The 20,271-nt window shown below is 38.7% G+C and overlaps 1 protein-coding gene across 1 annotated transcript in view; it reads left to right on the forward strand.

The window, feature by feature from the left end:
- Positions 1-20,271, forward strand: part of EIF4G3 (eukaryotic translation initiation factor 4 gamma, 3) — a 297,458-nt gene that overhangs the window by 229,294 nt on the left and 47,893 nt on the right. Inside the window, exons 19-21 of the mRNA XM_011990137.1 lie at positions 3,570-3,767; positions 17,351-17,497; positions 17,911-18,147. Coding sequence (XP_011845527.1) covers positions 3,570-3,767; positions 17,351-17,497; positions 17,911-18,147 — 582 coding nt within the window. The remainder of the gene's footprint in view (positions 1-3,569; positions 3,768-17,350; positions 17,498-17,910; positions 18,148-20,271) is intronic.

Here is a 20,271-nt window from a genome sequence, read left to right on the forward strand (position 1 = left end):
AAATGATTTTTTTTTTTTTTTTTTTTGAGACAGGGTTTCACTCTGTCACCAGGGCTGAAGTGCAGTGGCACTATCACAGCTCACTGCAGCCTTGATCTGCTGGGCTCAAGTGATCCTCCCTCCTCAGCCTCTCAAGTATCTGGGACTGCAGGCATGTGCCACAATGCCTGGCTAATTTTTTTGTAGAGACCAGGTCTCATTCTGTTGCCCAGGCTGGTCACGAGCTACCATCTCAGGCTTTTTTTTTTTTTTTTTTTTGAAAGAGGGTCTTAATCTATTGCCCAGGCTGGAGTGCAGTAGCACGATGGTGTCTCACTGAAGCTTCAACCTCCTAGGCTCCCACCTCAGCCTCCCAAGTAGCTGAGACTATAGGCATGGACCACCATACCTGGCTAATTTGTTACAATTTTTTTTTTATTTTTTTTTATTTTTTTGAGACAAAGTCTCGCTGCGTCGCCCAGACTAGAGTACAGTGATGCGATCTCAGCTCACTGCAACCTCCGCCTCCTGGGTTCAAATGATTCTCCGGCCTCAGCCTCCCAAGTAGCTGGGACTACAGGCATACCCCACCACGCCCGGCTAATTTTTTTGTATTTTTAGTAGAGACAGGGTTTCACATGTTGACCAGGCTAGTCTGGAACTCCTGACCTCAAGTGATCCGCCTTCCTTCGCCTCCCAAAGTGCTGGGATTACAGGTATGAGCCATTGCGCCTGGCCTAAAAATTTTTTAGAGGCAGTGTTGCCCAAACTGGTCTTGAACTCTTGGCCTCCTGCAATCCTCCTGCCTTGGCCTCCCAAAGTGTTGAGATTACAGGCATGAACTCCTGTAGCTTAGCTAATAAATGATTTTGTGTGTGTGTGTGTGTGTGTGTGTGTGTGTGTGTGTGTATGTATGTATGTAATTTTTTTTTTGGAGACAGAGTCTACCCATGCTGGAGTGCAGAGGCATGATCTCAGCTCACTGAAGCCTTGAACTCCCAGGCTCAAGCGATCCTCCTGCCTCAGCCCCACAACTAGAACTACAGGTGCTTACTACACATCCAGCTGATTTTTGTATTTTTTGTAGCAATGGGGTTTCGCCATGTTGCCCAGGCTGGTCTTGAAACTCCTGAGCTCAAGCAATCTGCCTTCCAAAGAGCTGAGATTATAGGCATGAGCCACTGCACCCAGCCTCTTTTCATTCTTTCAGCAGTGTCTTTCACAGAGCAGTTGTTTTTATTTTTATTTTTATTTATTTATTTATTTATTTTTTTTTTTTTGAGACATAGCCCCACTTTGTTGCCCAGACTGGAGTGCAGTGGCACAATCACGGCTCACTGTAACCTCAGCCTCCCCTGGCTCAGGCAGTCCTCCCACCTAAACCTCCCAAGTAGCTGGGACTACAGGTGCGTGCCACCGTACTCAGCTAATTTTTGTATTTTTTGTAGGGACAGGGTTTTGCCATGTTGCCCAGGCTGGTCTCAAACTCCTGGGCTCGAACAGTCCACCCACCCCAGCCTCTTAAAATACTGGGATTATAGGCATGAGCCACTCTACCCAGCTTGTTTCTAATTTTGATAATACTGAATTAACCTTTTCATTCATGATTGTGCTTTTGCTGTCATATCTAAGAAATATTTGCGTAAACCCAAGAAAACAACGTTTTTCTACTGTGTTGTCTTCTAGTATAGTTTTAGGTTTCACATTTAGTTTTGTGATCCAATTTTTGTTGAGTTTTGTACAAGGTACAAGATAATAGGTCAGGGTTCTTTTTCTCCCCTTTCTTGTGGATGTCCAGCTGTTACAGCACCATTTGTTGAAAAGATTATCCTTTCTCCATTGAAATGTTTTGGCATCTTTGTTAAAAATCAGTTCATCATATATGTGTGCATCTATTTCTAGACTCTACATTCTTCATCAAGCTATGTCTGTCCTCTGGCCAACACCACTCTGTCTTTATATAGAAAGTTTTGAAATCTAGTTGTGTGAATTCAATTCTCCAACTTCTTTTTTTTCTTCAAAATTGTTTAGGCTCTTCTAGGGTTTTTTTTTTGTGTGTGTGTGTGTGTGTGTGTGTGTGTGTGTGTATATCTTTTCATATAAATTGTAGAATCAGCTCCTTGTTTTCTACCCGAAACAAAAAACAAAAGGCCCTATTAGGATTTGGATTATGATATATCTGTAGATCACTTTGGGGAAAACTGACATCTTGACAATAATGAATCTTTTAATACATGAACATGATATATATCTTCATTTATTTAAGCCCTCTTCGATTTCCTTCATCAGTGATTTATAGTTTTCATATTTTTTTCCATCTTTCTTTTTTTTTTTTTTTTTTTGAGACAGAGTCTCTCTCTGTTACCCAAGCTGCAGTACAGAGATGCAATCTCAGTTCACTGCAGCCGCCTCCCAGGTTCAAGTACTTCTTCTGCCTCAGCCTCCAGAGTAGCTGGGATTAGAGGCATGCACTACCATATCCAGCTAATTTTTCTGTTTTTAGTAGAGATGGCGTTTTGCCATGTTGGCCAGGCTGGTCTTGAACCTCTGGCCTCAACTGATCCACCCACCTCAGTCTCCCAAGTTGGGATTAAAGGTGTGAGCCACCACTGCTGACCTTTTGTTAGTTTTTTGGCTAAACATTTTATAGATTTTGGTGCTGCTGTAAATGGTACTTTAAAAAAATAATTTCTGGTTATTTATTGCTAATATATAGAAAAGTAGTTGATGTTTGCATTTTGACATTGTATCCTACAATTGCTAGACTGACTTATTCTGGTCTTTTTGTAGATTCCTTATGATTGTCTATGTAGACAATTTTATCTTCTCTGCATAGAGTTTTATTTCTTCCTTTACAATCTACATACCTTTTATTGCTTTTTCTTTGCTTTATTGCATTGATTAGGACCTCTGTTATGATGTTGAATGGGAATGGTGAGAAGAAACATTTTTTGCATTATTCTCAATCTTAGGGGCAAAAATCATTTTGCCTTTCACCATTAAGTGGAGTTGTATATCTCCTTTTACTAGTCTAGGAAGATCTTCAATTCCTTTTTTTTTTTTTTTAAATAGAGATTTTATAACATTATTTTAAAAGACTCCTGCCTAGTATTTCATACCATTATTTATATTATACCATAATTTAGACAAATTTCTATTTTTTTACATCAAAGTTATTTTCTGTAATGGGTTATTATGATGGAAATTAGTGTGGCTAAAATATTTTTACGTATCGCTAAATATAAATACATTTCTAAAAGTATAATTACTGGTTCAAAGGTTACATACACAATCTTAAAGCTTTTGATACACGTTGTCAAATTGCCCTTAGAAATGTTAACAGATAATGCTCCCACCAGCTAAGTGTGTATATACCTATTTCTAGAATTCTCCTCAGTAGTGAAAAGAAGGTAATTTCTGACTATTTGTTAAAATAGATTAATTATTTCTATAACTAGTTCACAGTCCTTGTTAATAATTTGAGAAGTTGAACTTATACATTATTTTAAAAATTAATCATTACAGAAAGTACCATATTGTCACAGTTACTCTGGTTACTCTAATGCTATTCTTTTTTGTGGCCCTTCTAGGAGCTTTTTAGAAAAGTTCGAAGTATCTTAAATAAATTGACACCACAGATGTTCAATCAACTGATGAAGCAAGTGTCAGGACTTACTGTTGATACAGAGGAGCGGCTGAAAGGAGTTATTGACCTGGTCTTTGAGAAGGCTATTGATGAACCCAGTTTCTCTGTGGCTTACGCAAACATGTGTCGATGTTTAGTAACGGTAAGAAGAGAGGAAGGAGTAAAACCAGAAATCTTCAAGAGGTATATTCTCCCCTCACTACACATTCTTCCCAGAAGTGTTATTGGGGCAACATAAAGGGGAGAATATATTTTTAGTATTTATTGATATATCCTCATTATATAAAGACAATCTTGCTTTATTAAAACGTATACTCCCCTCTGTAGGGGATATGAAGTCTGTACTGAAATGGACATGAGATGGGCCCATTCAACATAAGAAAGATTGAGTCAGGTTTGAATTAGTAATGTAAAATTATTGTCATGGGCAACAAATTTTTCCTGTGTGTCTCTTATGGAAAGCAAGCAAATGCATGCTTTCACATTTAATTAAGTTTGAAATTTAAAAACACGTTGATTCTAATTCTAATCTCTGTGAAAATGAAAGGATAGTTGTTCTGTAGTCAAAAAGATTTCAAAGCTGATAATTTCATGTCATAGAAACTGTTAGATTTCTCTCTGTTTACATTGTCTGAAGCCATTTAATCTCCACAGCCTGTCAAATCTAGGGCAAGACAGAGAGGGAGACCAAAGAGCTTCTGATTAGTGTTCATTGTCCTCTATCCCACGATCATAAACTGCCATGTATCATCTGTGTTTTCTCTTCCTGTTGTTACCAAGGTACTTGTGTCAGAAATGTCTGTCCTTTAACATTTGGATTTTTTCTTAATTATTACAACTCGTTGTCGTGCCTTGCTGCTTAGAAACAAGCTATGAAAATGCAAAATTCTCTCATTCTACCAATAGTTTTGACTACCTATGTCAAAGGTAGGTAAGTCTTTTGGGGTTTGGAAAAGTCACATCTTCTGTCTTAAAGGAACTCAAAATCCATTTTGAAAATAAGTATTTCCAAGAAAAAAAATACTTAAAAGGTATTTTGTGATGTAGCAGTATCTTAATGCCTGAATGGATGGTTAGACTGAAAAATAAGTTGGAAGAAAAAGAAAACAGTATGTTGGTGGGAGAGCCACAAAACTTTTACAAAGCAAATAGAGTTTGAGGTGGACCTGAGATAATGGGGAATACACATTTGGAGAAGAAAAAACATATTCTAAGCAGGCTCAATTCTGAAGCAGTAAGTGTGGCTTTGGAGTCACAGCTCTAGGTTTAAAATTTAAACTTTAAAATGAAATTCCAGGCTGGGCACGGTGGCTTATGCCTGTAATCTCAGCACTTTGGGAGGCTGAGGCAGGCTGAGGTCAGGAGTTTGAGACCAGCCTGGGCAATATGGCGAAACTTTGTCTCTACTAAAAATACAAAAATTAGTTGGGTGTGGTAACATAAATTAGCCGGGCATGATAGCATGCACCTGTAATCCCAGCTACTTGGGAGGCTGAGGCAGGAGAATCACTTGAACTCAGGAGGGAGGCTGAGGTTGCTATGAGCAGAGACTGCACCACTACATTCCAGCCTGGGTGATAAGAGTGAGACTCTGTCTCAAAATAAAATAAAATTAAGATAAGATAAAATAGTTCCTACTCTGCCGCTTCCTAACTTTATGACCTTAGAATAGTTACCGATGTCTTTAAGCCCCTGTTTTTAATCCATAAAATGAGATTAATTCATACCATTTACAATATTATAAGGATAAAATTAATTTTAAAAAAATGAGATTACAAAATTTCTAGCTCAGTGTTTGGCCTGTAGTAAACCCTAAATAAACTGAAACTATACTGGACCTTTTAGGTCCAATTTGTGAAGGTTTTGAATGTTTGCTATAGAATGAGGATGATTATTATTATAATAAAAATAATCTATTCAGCACCTACTAAGTTGAAATATGGGTAGAGGCTTTTTGTATACATATTATTTTTAATGGTTATTCTAACTCTGAAAGGTCAGTGTTATTAGCCCCACTTTATTGAACCAAAAACTGAGCTTAAAAAGGAAAAATAATTTGCTCGGGGTGATATAAGTAGTAAGTGGCATTGCTAGAATCCAAATCAGGGATTATTTAACTCAATCACTTGCCATAGTGTCTCCTTATGTGCCATAGTTATATGGAAGCAAACTAATTTTCCATTTCTGGGCGCTCATTTTCATTGTGGTAGCCATGGCATCCTGTGGTCACTCATTAAAATTAGGACTGGATCCCAGATCCTCTGGATCACACTTCAGTGCCCTTTCCCAGTTTTGAATTTTATCAGATAGGCAGTTAAGTGGTGTTCAGGCAGTTTAGTGGAGGAGTGATATTGATGAAAATGGCTTTTGAAATGATCTGGCAATAAGTACAAATTGGATTGGAATAGGAAGAAATTATAGACAAGCCACCCACTTATGAGACTTTTGAAAACTTTATTGGATTGTTTATTTATTTTGCTTGAGACAAGGTCTTTTGCTCTGTTGCCCAGGCTGGAGTCCAGTAGCGTGATCATAGCTCACTGAAGCTTCAAACTCCTGGGCTCAAGCAGTCCTCCTGCTTGACTGTAGGCACACAGCACCACCAGGTCTGGCTATTTTTTTTATTTTTAGTAGAGATGAGGTCTCACTATTTGCCCAGATTGGTCTCAAAAACTCCTAGGCTCAAGTGCTCCTCCCGCCTTGGCCTCCCAAAGTGCAGGGATTACAGGCAGGAGCCATCTCCTGGCCTCCTGGATTATTTTAAATTATAAGATAACAACCTATTTGAACAAGTCAAATGGTATAGTTAATACAGTTATTACTGTCTGCTTGCAGCCCCAGGCAGTTAATCTTCCTTCCCTATCAGATAGTCACTGTGAATGGTTTTGATGTAATCATCTACAGTTTTCTTCATATTTATAAAATCATATGAAAATGTGAGTGTATGTATAAAGAGGTATTTTTTTGGTTTTGCTTTAATTGAATTATATAAATTATTTTCAGTTTGCCTTTTTGTTTTTTTAACTTAATAAATGTTTTGGGCAGCCCTCTAGGTCATTACAGATATATTTTACTCATACTTTTATACAAATTGCATAATATTTCATAATATGCATATACCGTAACTTATTCAACCATCTCTTTCTCTCTCTCTCTCTCTCTCTCTCTCCCCCCTCCCTCCCTCTGCTGCCTCTACCTCTCTCTCTCTGTCTCTCGTGTTCTTTTATCCTTGTATTCTGGAGTTTGCCTCCCTCTCTCCTTTCCTTTTTTTTTTTTTTTTTTCCCCACACAAGATCTCGCTTTGTATCCCAGGCTGGAGTACAGTGGCGTGATCACAGCTCACTGCAACTTCAAATTCCCGGGTCCAAGCAATCCTCCCATCTCTGCCTCCCAAGTAGCTGGAACTACAGGCACATGCTCAGCTAATTTTTGTATTTTTTTATAAATGTAGTGTTTCAGGGTTTCGACATGTTGTAGGCTGATCTGGAACTCCTGAGCTCAAGTGATCTGCTTGCCTCAGCCTCCCAAAGTGTTGGGACCATAGATGTGAGCCACCATGCCTGGCCTCTTTCTTCTTTTCCTTCCCCTTCCCTTTCCTTTTTGTCTTGTTCTGTCACCCAGGCTAGAGTGCAGTGGCAGGATCTGGGCTTCCTGCCTTCTCAACCTTCTGAGCTCACATGATCCTCCCACCTCAGCCTCCTGAGTAGCTAGTACCATAAACACGAACCACCGTGTCCAGTTAATCTTTAATTTTTTAATAGAGACAGAATCTCAATATGTTGCCCAGACTGGTCTTAAACTCCTGGGCTCAAGCAATCCTCCTGCGTCCTTACCAAAGTGCTGGGATTATAAGCGTTAGCCACTGCACCTAACTTTTATTTCTTTCATGTATGTTTTTAATCTTTGAAACTTTTTTGTTGAAATATGACTAATATATGTGCTTTCTGGGTTGAAATTCTTCATTTGTTGCATTTGCCAAATTTAATGATGTAAATGCTGTCCTCAGGACTATTTGTAATCTACTGACAGTTTGACAAGACTCACAAAATTACTGTTAAACAGTTGTCTGTCATAAACCAGTATGAACCAGCTTCAACACACCAATGCAACATGCTTACAGAAAGGTATACAGATCATTACTGTACAGCTCAATGTATATCAGCAACACCTTAGACCCTTTTCAATACTCTTTACTCTTTTTTAAAGGCAGCTAGGACCAGGTGCGGTGGCTCGCACCTGTAATGTCAACACTTTGGAAAGCTGAGGCAGGAGGATTGCTTGAGCCCAGGAGTTTGAGGCCAGACTGAGCAACATGAGACTCTGTCTTTACAAATAAAAAATTGAAAAATTAGCCAGGCATGATGGCACGCACCTGTAATCCCAGCTACTAGGGAGGCTCCGATGTGAGGATTCCTTGAGCTCAGGAGGTCAAGACTGCAGTGGACCATGATAGTACCATGGTACTTACTCTAGCCTGGTGACAGAGTGAGTGAGACCCAGTCTCAGGGAAAGCAAAAAAGGTAACCACTGTCCTGACTTCTAACACCATAGTTGATTACTTTTGAGGGATTGAGAGACTGAAATAAAATAGTAACAGTGAGCATAGAATCATAGGATCCTACTACACACGTCAAACATTATAGGATTATTAAATATCTAAATTTGAAAAGGTAACCTTTTATAAGAAAATCGAGGAGGCTATTTTCATGAACTTTGAGTAGGGAAAGATGTCTTTAGCAAGATTCAAAACATGAAGGATAAAGGTGTAAGATTTGACTGTTAAAATTTATAATCTTTGGTGCGGCAAAAGATACTGTAAATAAATACAAAGATAAAACTACAACCTAGGAGTATGTTTGGAGTCCATTAACTGACAGAATATTAGAATCCAGAATTAAGGAGGAAAAAGAAGCAAATCAGTAAGGAAAAAAACAGCCCAATAAAAATATGGGTAGTTCATAGAAATGAAAATCCATTGGTTGATAAACTTTAGAAAAGATAGTCAATGGCAGCACTTCTCAAAATAAGACATTTACGCAGCAAACAGACATATGAAAAAAAGCTCAGCATCACTGATCATCGGAGAAATGCAAATCAAAACCACAATGAGATACCATCTCATGCCAGTCAGAATGGTGATTATTAAAAAGGAAACAATAGATGCTAGCAAGGCTGTGGAGAAACAGGAATGCTTTTACACTGTTGGTGGGAGTGTAAATTAGTTCAACAGTATGATGATTCCTCAAGGATCTAGAACCAGAAATACCATTTGACCCAACAATCCCATTACTAGGTGTTTAACCAAAGGAATATAAATCATTCTACTATAAAGACACATGCATGCGTGTGTTTTTGCAGCACTATTTACAATAGCAGAGACATGGAACCAACTCAAATGCCCATCAATGATAGACTGGATAAAGAAAATGTGGTACATGTACACCATGGAATACTATGCAGCCAGAAAAAGGAATGAGATCATGTCCTTTTCAGGGACATGGATGACTCTGGAAGCCATCATCCTCCGCAAAGTAACACAGGAACAGAAAACCAAGCACTACATCTTCTCACTCATAAGTGGGAGTTTCACGTTGAGAACACATGGATACAGAGAGGAGAACAACACACACCAGGGCCTGTTAGGGGTGGGAGTTGGGGGGAGGGAACTTAGAGGACGGGTCAGTAGGTGCAGCAAACCACCATGGCACATGTATACCTATGTAACAAACCTGTACAACCTGTACATGTATCTCGTTTTTTTGTGTTTTTTTTAAGGGAAAAAAAAAAGACATTCAATGTTATTCATTATTAGGGAAGTGATAAACTAAGAAAAGATAAACTATAGTTCTATAAAATTCATCTCCACTAGATTTTTTTTTAAAAATCCCATTTTAAATGCTTTTAAAGATGAATACAACCATTTATGAGGGCAGTTGGGCACTAATGTTAAAGATGTTCATGTACTATGCAATAACACCAAATTGCTACATTTACCAGAGATTTACATACATGTGAAGCAACAAGAACTCTCGCATACTGGTCATGGTAATGTGAATTGCAACAGCCACTTTGGAAATTGTTTAGCATTATATACTAAAGCTGAAGTTTTTCTGCCAAAACTAGCATTTTAATTCTTAGGTATATACACAACCAATAAACATACATATCTCATATGCTAGGAAATATATACAAAAATGTTGTAGCATTTTTTTATACAGAAAAAAAACATGAATAAATGCCTGTTAATAGTAGAATGGATAAATTGTAGCATGTTTATACAAGGACAGTGAATCTGAAGTACAACTACATGGACATATATTCTCACAAGAGTAAGTTTGAGTAAAAGAAGGCAGACCCAAAAAGATACTATATGATTTATTTATTTAATGTTCAAAAATGAAACAAAAACTAACTTGGGTGTTTGGGGATACCTGTCTGTAGTGTTAGGGGTTGCATGTTTTCTTTGTAAAACAAAAGCAAGAAAGTTATTATAAAAGTCTAGAAGGCTTTTGTATAACTTTGGAGACAGAGAGGGGGTTGTGGATGTGCTTTGGAAGGTAATTTAAGAGGAGCTTCTGAGAAGCTTTCAGTGTTCTGTATCTTGACCTGGTACCATACCTGGTGGTGTTTATGGAGTTTGCTTTTTCATAATTAATTGAGCTGAATCTTAAAAAGTTTTCAAAACAAAAACAAGCAATAGAGTGAAAAGCTTAAAAGCCACTACCGGCCTTTAAGTTTTACTGTAATATTTAGTTTCTTAAAATCTGAAAAAGTGGCCAGCTATGGTGGCTCATGCCTATAATCCTAGTTTGGGAGGCTGAGGTGGAAGGATCACGTGAGCCTAGGAGTTGGAGACCAACCTGGGCAACATAGTGAGACCTTGTCACTACAAAAAAATAGAAAAAAATTAGGCAGGTGCTGAGATGGGAGGATCACTTGAGCCCAAGAGGTCAAGGCTGCGGTGAGCTATGATTGGGCCACTGCACTCCAGCCTGGGTGACCAGAGTGAGACCCTGTCTCAAAAAAAATGAAATAAAATAAAGTAAAAAAGCTGAGTGTGGTGGCATGCACCTGTAGGCCCAGCTACTCCAAAGACTGAGGCAAGAGGATCACTTGAGCCCAGGAGTTTAAGGGTGCAGTGAGCTATGATGGCACTATTGCACTCTAGCCTGGGTGACAGAGCAAGACCCTGTCTCTAATATTTGTGTATACACACAGACACACAGTCACTGATTTTTTTTGTTTGTTTGTTTAAGTAAAAGATCTAAAACAAGTATGGCAAAATGTTAAGATTTGACACATTTGGGCAATGGATACCTGAGTGTGTGCTATTTTATTTTGTACTGTTAGAAAAGAAATGAATTAGCTGGGCATGGTGGCGCATGCCTGTCACCCCAGCTACTTGGGAGGCTGAGGCACAAGAATCACTTGAACCCAGGAGGTGGAGGTTGCAGTAAACCAAGATTGCACCACTGCACTCCAGGCTGGGTGACAGAGCAAGACCCTGTCTCAAAAAAAAAAAAAGAAAAGAAATGGAGTCTACTGAATTGCTTTTTCAAGATGACATGTCCATGGACCAGTGTTGCCCAAAAGTGAAATGCCCAAAATTGAGCTGTTAGTATATGTTTCAACAATGCAGGCGTAAGCAGATTTGTTTCCTTCAAGCCCCTGTTTACTATGCTAAGGTTTCTTGTGAAATCAGACAGGAAAGATCTACTGTATACATCATTTTCCAAACCTCTAGACCACAGGCATTTTAAAAAATTTCCTTAAGGTAATTATTAGCTTGAAAAATAATACCTACCAACAGAATCAAAGAAACTGAAGACAGTGAATAAAAATTTAAACTAGTATCTGGGAGTCTGGTCTCAACCAGGGACATTCCCTCCCACCCCCACCTCAGGACATTTGCAGTGTCTGGAGGCCTTCTTGGTTATTCGTATGGCATCTTAGTGGGTATGGGATGAGGATGCTGCTAAGCTTTCTATAGTGTGCAGGAGAGCCCTCCACAAGAAATAATTATCCTACCCCAAATGTCAGTAGTGTTGAGGTTTAAAAACCCTGGCCTAGACTGTTGAGATTGTAAGATTTAGGAGAATATGTGTTCTCATTGTTTAGAGCAGTTGTTAAGCCATTTTTCTCTTTCCATGTCGTTCACATTGATTGCACACCTCCATTTAAAACCTCTTTTGTAACTTTGCAGTGATTAGGTGAATCCTAGAGTATAAAATTATTTTGTTTGTTAATTTTTTCATGAAGTCTTAAAGGGTAGGCCTTTAGGAAAGATTCCTTTAGATTTATAGAGGAAATTGATGTAATGGATTCAGCTTTCCCTCGTTGCTCTGTAATACCGTATACACACACATATGTACATATCCATCCATATATGCAGCTGCCCGTGTCCACCAAGCTCTACTAAGGCATACCATACAAGGCTTGAGGGAATCATAAGAGATGGTCAGCTGCGCCTCTGGAGTATTTTGCTGCTTCTGCTAGTTCAACTAGAAATGACTGAAGAGGTCTGTGAGACTTCCTTCATGAATAATAAAGCATTTAACTAGAATTTAGCACTTCTTTTAGGAGGAGGACATCTGAATTAAGTGGCAGATGGAGAAGAGTGGACAAGAAAAATGTTGTTCTGTATCTAAATCTGTACTTAAGTACAATTTTAAATTGCTCTGCTTTTGTCTTAATTATAATTGAAATGAGAATCCTCATCTCAGAAGCCCTCTAGAATATAAACTCCACGAGAAGGGACTTTTTCTGTTTTGTTCACTGCTGAATTCCCAGTGCCTAGAATGATTCTTGGCAGGTAATAGTTGTGAATGAGTAGGTAAATGCCTGAATGAAAGAATAACCAACTTGAAAGAGTTTCTTTTATGCCCTGAGACTGTAGTTTTGTTACGTTTTATCTGTGCTATGGGAGACATGCCTACTTCAGCTACAAAGAATGGCACTGAAGGCAGATTTTTAAGCATTCTGTGTACTGTTATTCCAGGTACAGAGCTTGTAGTATTGCCACTTTAAGTGTTTAAAAGCAAAACATGAGGAGAATGATGGGACCGAGAATAGGAAGAGACACTGAGAGAAAAAGAGAGGCAGTTAAATCTCATAAAAAATAAAGCCTGGAATTGCAGACATGACAAGTCGGCCGTGGGCAACAGCGAGTGGCCGGTCAACTGGAGAAGGAGGGACTTGTAACTGTCCTGATGGAAGATTTTATAATGTGTTGAAGAAAAAAATGATCAGAGATAACTTATACTTTCATAACTGACCACTCCCTTTTGAATCATGTGCTTATCCTAAAACTATACCTCTTCAGGTATATCTAACAGAGATCCATTTTGATAGATGTGTTCATAGTATGCAGAGTATTATGTACAGTTTTGGCAGGTTAAATTGCCTAAGATCATAATATAACCACTGATAGAAAATAGTATATCACCATGGGCCTGAGAGTTATGTTGGTTTATTAAACAATGTTTTAAAATTGCTGTATTGCTATTTACTTCACATTTAAGAGCAAACTGTCCTTGGCCAGGAGTAGTGGCACATGCCTATAATCCCAGCTACTCAAGAGACAGGTGGGAGGATCACTTGAGCCCCAGAGTTTGAGACCAGCCTTGGAAACATAGGGAGACACTGTCTCCAAAAAAAAAATTTTTTTAAGAGTAAACTATCCTCTAGAAACCGGAGTTTTAGAGCTAGCACAGAGGTGTCACTTGCTTACATTATACTATTCATTATAAATACTTTACTTCATACTAGCACATGATTTGGGGGCAAAATTACTACTGGGCCATGGATTACCATTAACATCTTTATGTTCTGAGACAGCATTGAAAATCCTGAACATGCTAAGCCAAGGCCAGGATTTATTCCATTTTCATTTCTGTTTGATTTCCATAATTACCACACTGCTGAGAGCCCTTGATGATTCTCTACAATTTGATCCTTTTGGGGATAAGCATGTCCACCCTCAATACTAACAAATATGTCAGCAGTATAGGCCCCGTTACTTGAAGAAAATTACTACCTGATGCTGATAACATTCATATCTAAGATTGCTGAGTGACCTGTGTGTGAATGGCTCTCATTACACTGATGCCACATTGTTAGTTTACTGTGTAAAAATAAAAAGGTAGGTGCTTTCTAGTGAATTCAGCTTATCAAGCAGCCTTACTAAAACATTCTCACTGACTCCCTTGCTCCCTGAGAAAAAGAAATCCGTCCCAAACAACCCATTTAAACCCACACATTTTAGTGTTGATCGTGGACTGTTAAGTGAAAATTGTAGTTGTCTAAATAGATCCTTTTCTCACTGTCACATACTACCTTTCATTCTTGCTATTATCCATGATCATATTTGCATGCATCTGCCTTTGTCCACTGTTGTGTCTCTGAAAAATCATAGTTTGAAGCCCTCTTACTATAATTGTATTAGGAGGTGTAGGAGGTAGGTGGGGGGCGGTAACTAGGTTTAGTTGAGGTCATGAAGGTGGAGCCCACACAATGGGATTAGTGCCCTTAGAAGAGGAAACACCTGAGCTGTTTCTCTCCCTGTCATGTAAGGATACAGTGAGAAGTCAGCCGTTTAAGAGCCAGGAAGAGGGTCCTCACCAAGAACTTAATCTGCCGGTACCTTGATTTTGAACTTCTCAGCTTTCACAACTATGAGAAATAAACTTCCATTGTTTAAGCCACCCTGTCTATGGTATTTTGTTATAGCAGCCCAAGCAGATTAAGATATCCACTCTTCATGTTCTGTTCCAACTAACCAATCTCAGTGGGTCTCCTGACCACCCAGTGTCCAGCAGACAAGTTCTCACTTACAGCCCTATCAAATTTACCATCTCCTAAGGACAAAAGAAGAAAGAAAGAAAATCACCATGAATCACTATTCTCAGAGGATATGTTCTCACTGGCCCCCTTCCATATTTCTACAGCCCTGTCAACCATCCCCAGAGGATATTAAGGTCACATTCCAAAACAAGTCTTCAAGGAGCTGTGTAGCTAGGTATTCATTCATTCAGAGATACATTTTTGTAAATCTGTAGTCATTCTGCTTGTTATTCAGTTTTAATACTTCCATGTGAATATATCTGAAAAGTTTATGCATGATTACATGTTCTTTATGCCCCTATTCATGTGAAATTCCTCTTGACCATCATTTTGGGATAGCAGACTTTTGTTTCTCTTGCATTTTGTGATTTCCTCTTTATTGCTTAGTGAGCTAACTTTGCTTTATCCTTTCTTTGATAGCTATGTTATTACGATATAGGTTACTCTTAATGTTTAATCATAGGCCTGTCAAATGGAGCTTCAGGTGTTAAATATAGCTATACTAGTTGTTTATTGGGCCCTTACTGTTTGTCAGCCACTATTTGTTTCCTTAGATACCTCATTTGATCCTCCCAATAACACCTCCTAAGAGATAGATATAATACTTTACCCCATTTTTGAAATAGAGGTTTGGTGAAACTGAGTAATTTGGCCAAAGTCAAATTACATGGCAGAGCTGGGATTGTGACTATGTCCAGAGCTCCCTTTTCAACAGCTGTTTTATCATGTTCCTTAATCTATAATCATTTTGGAATATCTCATTCTGCAGGTGTAAGGACTGAGGTTCGATGAGGTAACTTGCTCAAATTCACGTAGTAGATTAAATGAAAGAGCTGGGATTCAGTTTCTGATTTTGTGACTCAGATTCCAGCACTCTTTCGATTTCAGTTACAGCTTACTTTTCTGTGGCTTATTAAAGTGCTTCTATGCTGAATGCTCAAGCTGCCCTCTCAGTTGGACATAGAGACTGTGCCTCCCTTGTTTTAGATGATGAAACTGAAACTTGGATTAAAAGAATTGCCTTTGTTTACATAGCAAGTAAGCAAAACTTTTGATCCTTAACCCAGCTCTTTTAAAATAGTCTGCCCTACACTTCTCACCATATGGCAGTGCTTAGATTTTCATGTTGTTTGTTGTCCTCATTTCTCCCAGTTTCTACACAGTAAATCTGTAATGTAGGAAACATCTCTTTAGAGATGATAGATTGTGGGCTGGACTATTATTTTCTTATCAGTCAGTTATGCACTTAATGTCAATACTGATGATGGAGGTAAATATGCCAAGATGCTGGCTAGGATTTTGTGGCTGGTTTAACTTATGTTCCTATAAAGCAGTAAATTGGATATAACTGCTGATTTTTGGAACCTTTAGTTCTAAAATTTAATGTCATGTTGGTGCTCTATTGTATGCCACCCTGCTTTTGAATATACTTCTTGGTTCTCTTTTGTATTTCTTAGTCCATTATTGTGTATTCTGGGTCTTATATAAGAGAAGGTAGAATCAACTTTTGGCTTTTGCTTTGGAAAACTCTTGCTTTCATGTAGCGTTTCTTTTCTTGAAGGCTGACTTGTGTGACTTTAGAGTAGGCCTGACTGTGAAATGATCTATAGTTGCTTGCATTTATGTAGCCTAAATTTGGAGTTAAGGATACAGTAGCCTTTTCTTTGGTTGTCTAAAAAATTATCTGAAGATGTTCCCCTCTTCCTAAGATAATGTTTCCTACCGAAAGGAAATATGCAATGTAACACGTGGTTGAGTATAACTGGACCTGTTAAATGATCTTTCATACATGATAGGGAATACATTGGAGAGTGTGCCATCAGTTCTAGTACAGATATTCTATAGCATCATCATCCTCAGTTCTCAGTAAGTTTTTCTAGCCATCCAGCCTTGATCAGCAGCTGACCAAGTTCATTCTGGTTGATAACATTAATTATTTTGTGAGTATGAATGCAGTGTACCCTATTTTCACAAAGATCTTCCATTATACATAGGGCAAAGACCATGCATACATTCCAGAACTTTGGAAGCCACTTTGTGATCCCAGAAAAACTGTTGTATCATATAATGAAATAGCTGTTCAAAATGGTGCTCAGAGGGATGTCATCTGTACATTAGAATATTTTAGTAGAATCCCCGCTGCAGGCTACTGTCTTTATATTCTAAATATGTTCATAAGAATGTCTCTGTGTTTGGTTACAAGTAACCTTGAGCTATTACAACTATTAGAAAACAATTATTGTTGGATTTGGATGGAAACCTTTTAAGGATGTTGCTTCCAAACTTTTGGAGAACTAGTATATTCTCATGGCACATAAGCAATAAGTAATAAACATACTATATTTATAGTCAAGGTAAGTACTAACATTATAACATTCCCCAATGGAAAGATATATCAAAAATCCCCCAGTATCCCAACTTCTGCATAAATGCAATAAGGATCTCATCTACAACAGTTTTGTGATAGCCAGCAAATTCTCCCTTGTCTTATGTCATTTCTGTGTGTCCTATTAAACCAAAATACTTACTACAATGGTACTTCTTAAAAAAAGAAGTAATAACTCTACACAGTTTTTTTTTTTTTAAAGTAAGGTCTAGATAAGTTCGGGGTTATAGTTGCAATGATATGACAAGGATTTCCATGTCAGCTAGAAGCATGGCTAAAAAAAAGTACATTTATATGAGAGGAATGTCTGTCTTTTCTAAATAAAATTTAAAACATATTACTATTGAATCACGAAATGCCTGAAGCTATATTGTTTGCCTCTTATAGAATGCTTGCCTGTGGTTCAGTCAGCATATTTCATACAATAAAGCAAACAAATATTTGTAATGTCTTTAAGTAATCTTGTTGCTTTTCTTTATTTTCCTGTCTGGATGTAGCTGAAAGTACCCATGGCAGACAAGCCTGGTAACACCGTGAATTTCCGGAAGCTGCTACTGAACCGTTGCCAGAAGGAGTTTGAAAAAGATAAAGCAGATGATGATGTCTTTGAGAAGAAGCAGAAAGAACTTGAGGCTGCCAGTGCTGTAAGTATTTTCATAGAAAGACAGTGCTTGTACATTTTGAGCACTGTAAAGGAGAAATTTCAGGAAGCTGGATACAGCATCTCCCTGCTACCTTAAGAGGGACCTATTGCCTTTTTCATGTTGAAACAACATATTAATGTTTAGGGGAATGCTTTGTTCCTTTTAGTGTCTAATATAGGGGACAGCTCAATTTTCCATGCCAGCGATTCAATCTAAGCCTGAGTGAGGTCACTGAATTCCAAAAATCTGAAATGGATGGATATAGTTCAGTTTTCTGAGGAGTAGATTCACACTTGCTATTAGATTCTCCAGGGCATCTGACCCCTAGAAAGAGTAAAGACCATGAATCTCAGTGTTTATTGTGCAGTACAGCTTTCATCATCAAGATGCTATTATTCCTCCTTATACAACAGCCAGAGGAGAGGACCAGGCTTCATGATGAACTGGAAGAAGCCAAGGACAAAGCCCGGCGGAGATCCATTGGCAACATCAAGTTTATTGGAGAACTCTTTAAACTCAAAATGCTGACTGAAGCCATCATGCATGACTGTGTGGTGAAGCTGCTAAAGAACCATGATGAAGAATCCCTGGAGTGCCTGTGTCGCCTGCTCACCACCATTGGCAAAGACCTGGACTTTGAAAAAGCAAAGGTAAAAATCTAGAAGCTCAGAAACCTTCACAAAGGCTCCTTGTCAGTTGCAAAAGAACTTAGACTGCAAACAAAATAGTTCTGTCTTGTCCCAAAGGTCTAGGCTGTTTATTTTTCTTCGTTTGCCCATCTCATTGTCAGTGTTCAACCATCGTGCTCCTTACATTTCCATTAGAGTCAGAGGTGAGGAGGGTCCCAAATTGTGTAAAAGCCAGTTTGTAGATTCTTCAGATTATTTGTCTCATACTCTTTTTTCTTCTTCTGTAACCATTTGACAATTTGGGAACAGAAATACGAAAAGGAAAACTACTATGGCCTAAGGGTAATGCAGAAATGAAGACCCAGCAGTAGCTTCTAAAGTTTATACTCTAATTGATGACACAGCTATCTAACCATAATATAAGAAATCATTAAAAATACTATAGTAATATGTGCTGTTTAAGGGTTAGAGAAATTAGAAATGTTTCAAAGAAATAATGTCAGAAATGCTCCATAACATCTAATTCAGCTAGGATTATGCTTAGCTGTGAGAGAAAACCCAGTGGTTTATACAGGATTGAGGTTTATTTCTTACTTATGTAAACAAAGTTCAGAGGTAAGTCCTTTCAGCTTAACATTCTGTGACTCCTAAAGTGTAACCCTTGTCCTAATCACTCTCACCAGAGAAGGTAGGAAAAGGGGCAAAAGACACAACCACCTCTCTCTGTGTGTGTCTCTCTCTCTCTCTCTCACTTTTTTTTTTTAAGTAACAGAGTCGGCCGGGCACGGTGGCTCACGCTTGTAATCCCAGCACTTTGAGAGGCTGAGGCGGGCAAATCCTGAGGTCGGGAGTGCGTGACCAGCCTGACCAACATAGAGAAATCCCGTCTCTACTAAAAATACAAAATTAGCCAGGCGTGGTGGCACATGCCTGTAATCCCAGCTCCTCGGGAGGCTGAGACAGGAGAATTGCCTGAACCTGGGAGGTGGAGGTTGCAGTGAGCCATCACACTCCAGCCTGGACAACAGGAGCGAAACTCCCTCTCAAAAAAAAAAAAGAAAAAAAAAGTAACAGGGTCTTGCCCTGTCATCCAATTTTTTTTCTTTTTGTTTTACTTTTTGTAGAGATGAGGGGTCTCACTTAGTTGCCCAGGCTGGTCTTAAACTCCTGGCTTCAAGCAATCCTCTTGCCTTGGCCTCCCTAATTGCTAGGATTACAGGTATGAGTCACTATGCCTAGCCCATTGGGTCTCTTTAGGAAGGCCATAGGAAGCTATAGCATAACATTTCCATTTATATTAGTGCCTGTAATTAATCACATGACCAAAGCCAGCTGCCAGGAGCCTAGAAAAATGTAGTCTTTATTTTAGGTGGTCATATGAACAACTAAAAATTCTACCACATGGCCAGGCAGAGTGACTCATACCTATAATCCTAATACTTTGGGAGGCTGAGGCAGAAGGATTGCTTGAGCTCAGCAGTTTGAGACCAGCCTGGGTAACATAGTGAGATTTCATATCTCAAAAAAATCATACACACAGAAAAATTTAGCTAAGTGTAGTGGCATATGCCTGTGGTCCCAGCTACTTGGGAAGCTGAGGCAGAAGGATGACTTAAGCCCAGAAGATTGAGGCTGCAGTGAGCCATAATTGACCCACTGCACTCACAACTGGGTGACAGAACAAGACTCTGTCTCAAAAAAATAAAAATAAATATTCTACCACATTATATTTTCGCTATAAATTGATATTCCTAGACCATTTTAAAAACTACATGGGCTGGACGCAGTGACTAATGCCTGAAATTCCAGCACTTTGAGAGACCAAGGCTGGAGGATCACTTAAGCCCAGGAGTTCAAGACCAGCCTGAGCAACATAATGAGACCCCATCTCTACAAAAACTTAAAAGATTAGCCAGGCATGGTGGCATGTTCCTGTAGTCCCAGCTACTCTAGAGGCTGAGGTGGGATCGGTTGAGCCTGAGAGGTCTAAGCTGCAGTGAGCTGTGATTGTGCCACTGCACTCCATCCTGGGCAACAGAGTGAGACCCCATCTCTAAGAAAATAAATAGATAACTACATAAATAAATAACTGTAACATGGGAAAATTACATTTAAGTTTCTCAGACAGGAGTACTAATGATTTTG

Source organism: Mandrillus leucophaeus, unplaced genomic scaffold, assembly GCF_000951045.1.
Source record: "Mandrillus leucophaeus isolate KB7577 unplaced genomic scaffold, Mleu.le_1.0 Scaffold370, whole genome shotgun sequence".
In the NCBI taxonomy this organism is placed as follows: domain Eukaryota; kingdom Metazoa; phylum Chordata; class Mammalia; order Primates; family Cercopithecidae; genus Mandrillus; species Mandrillus leucophaeus.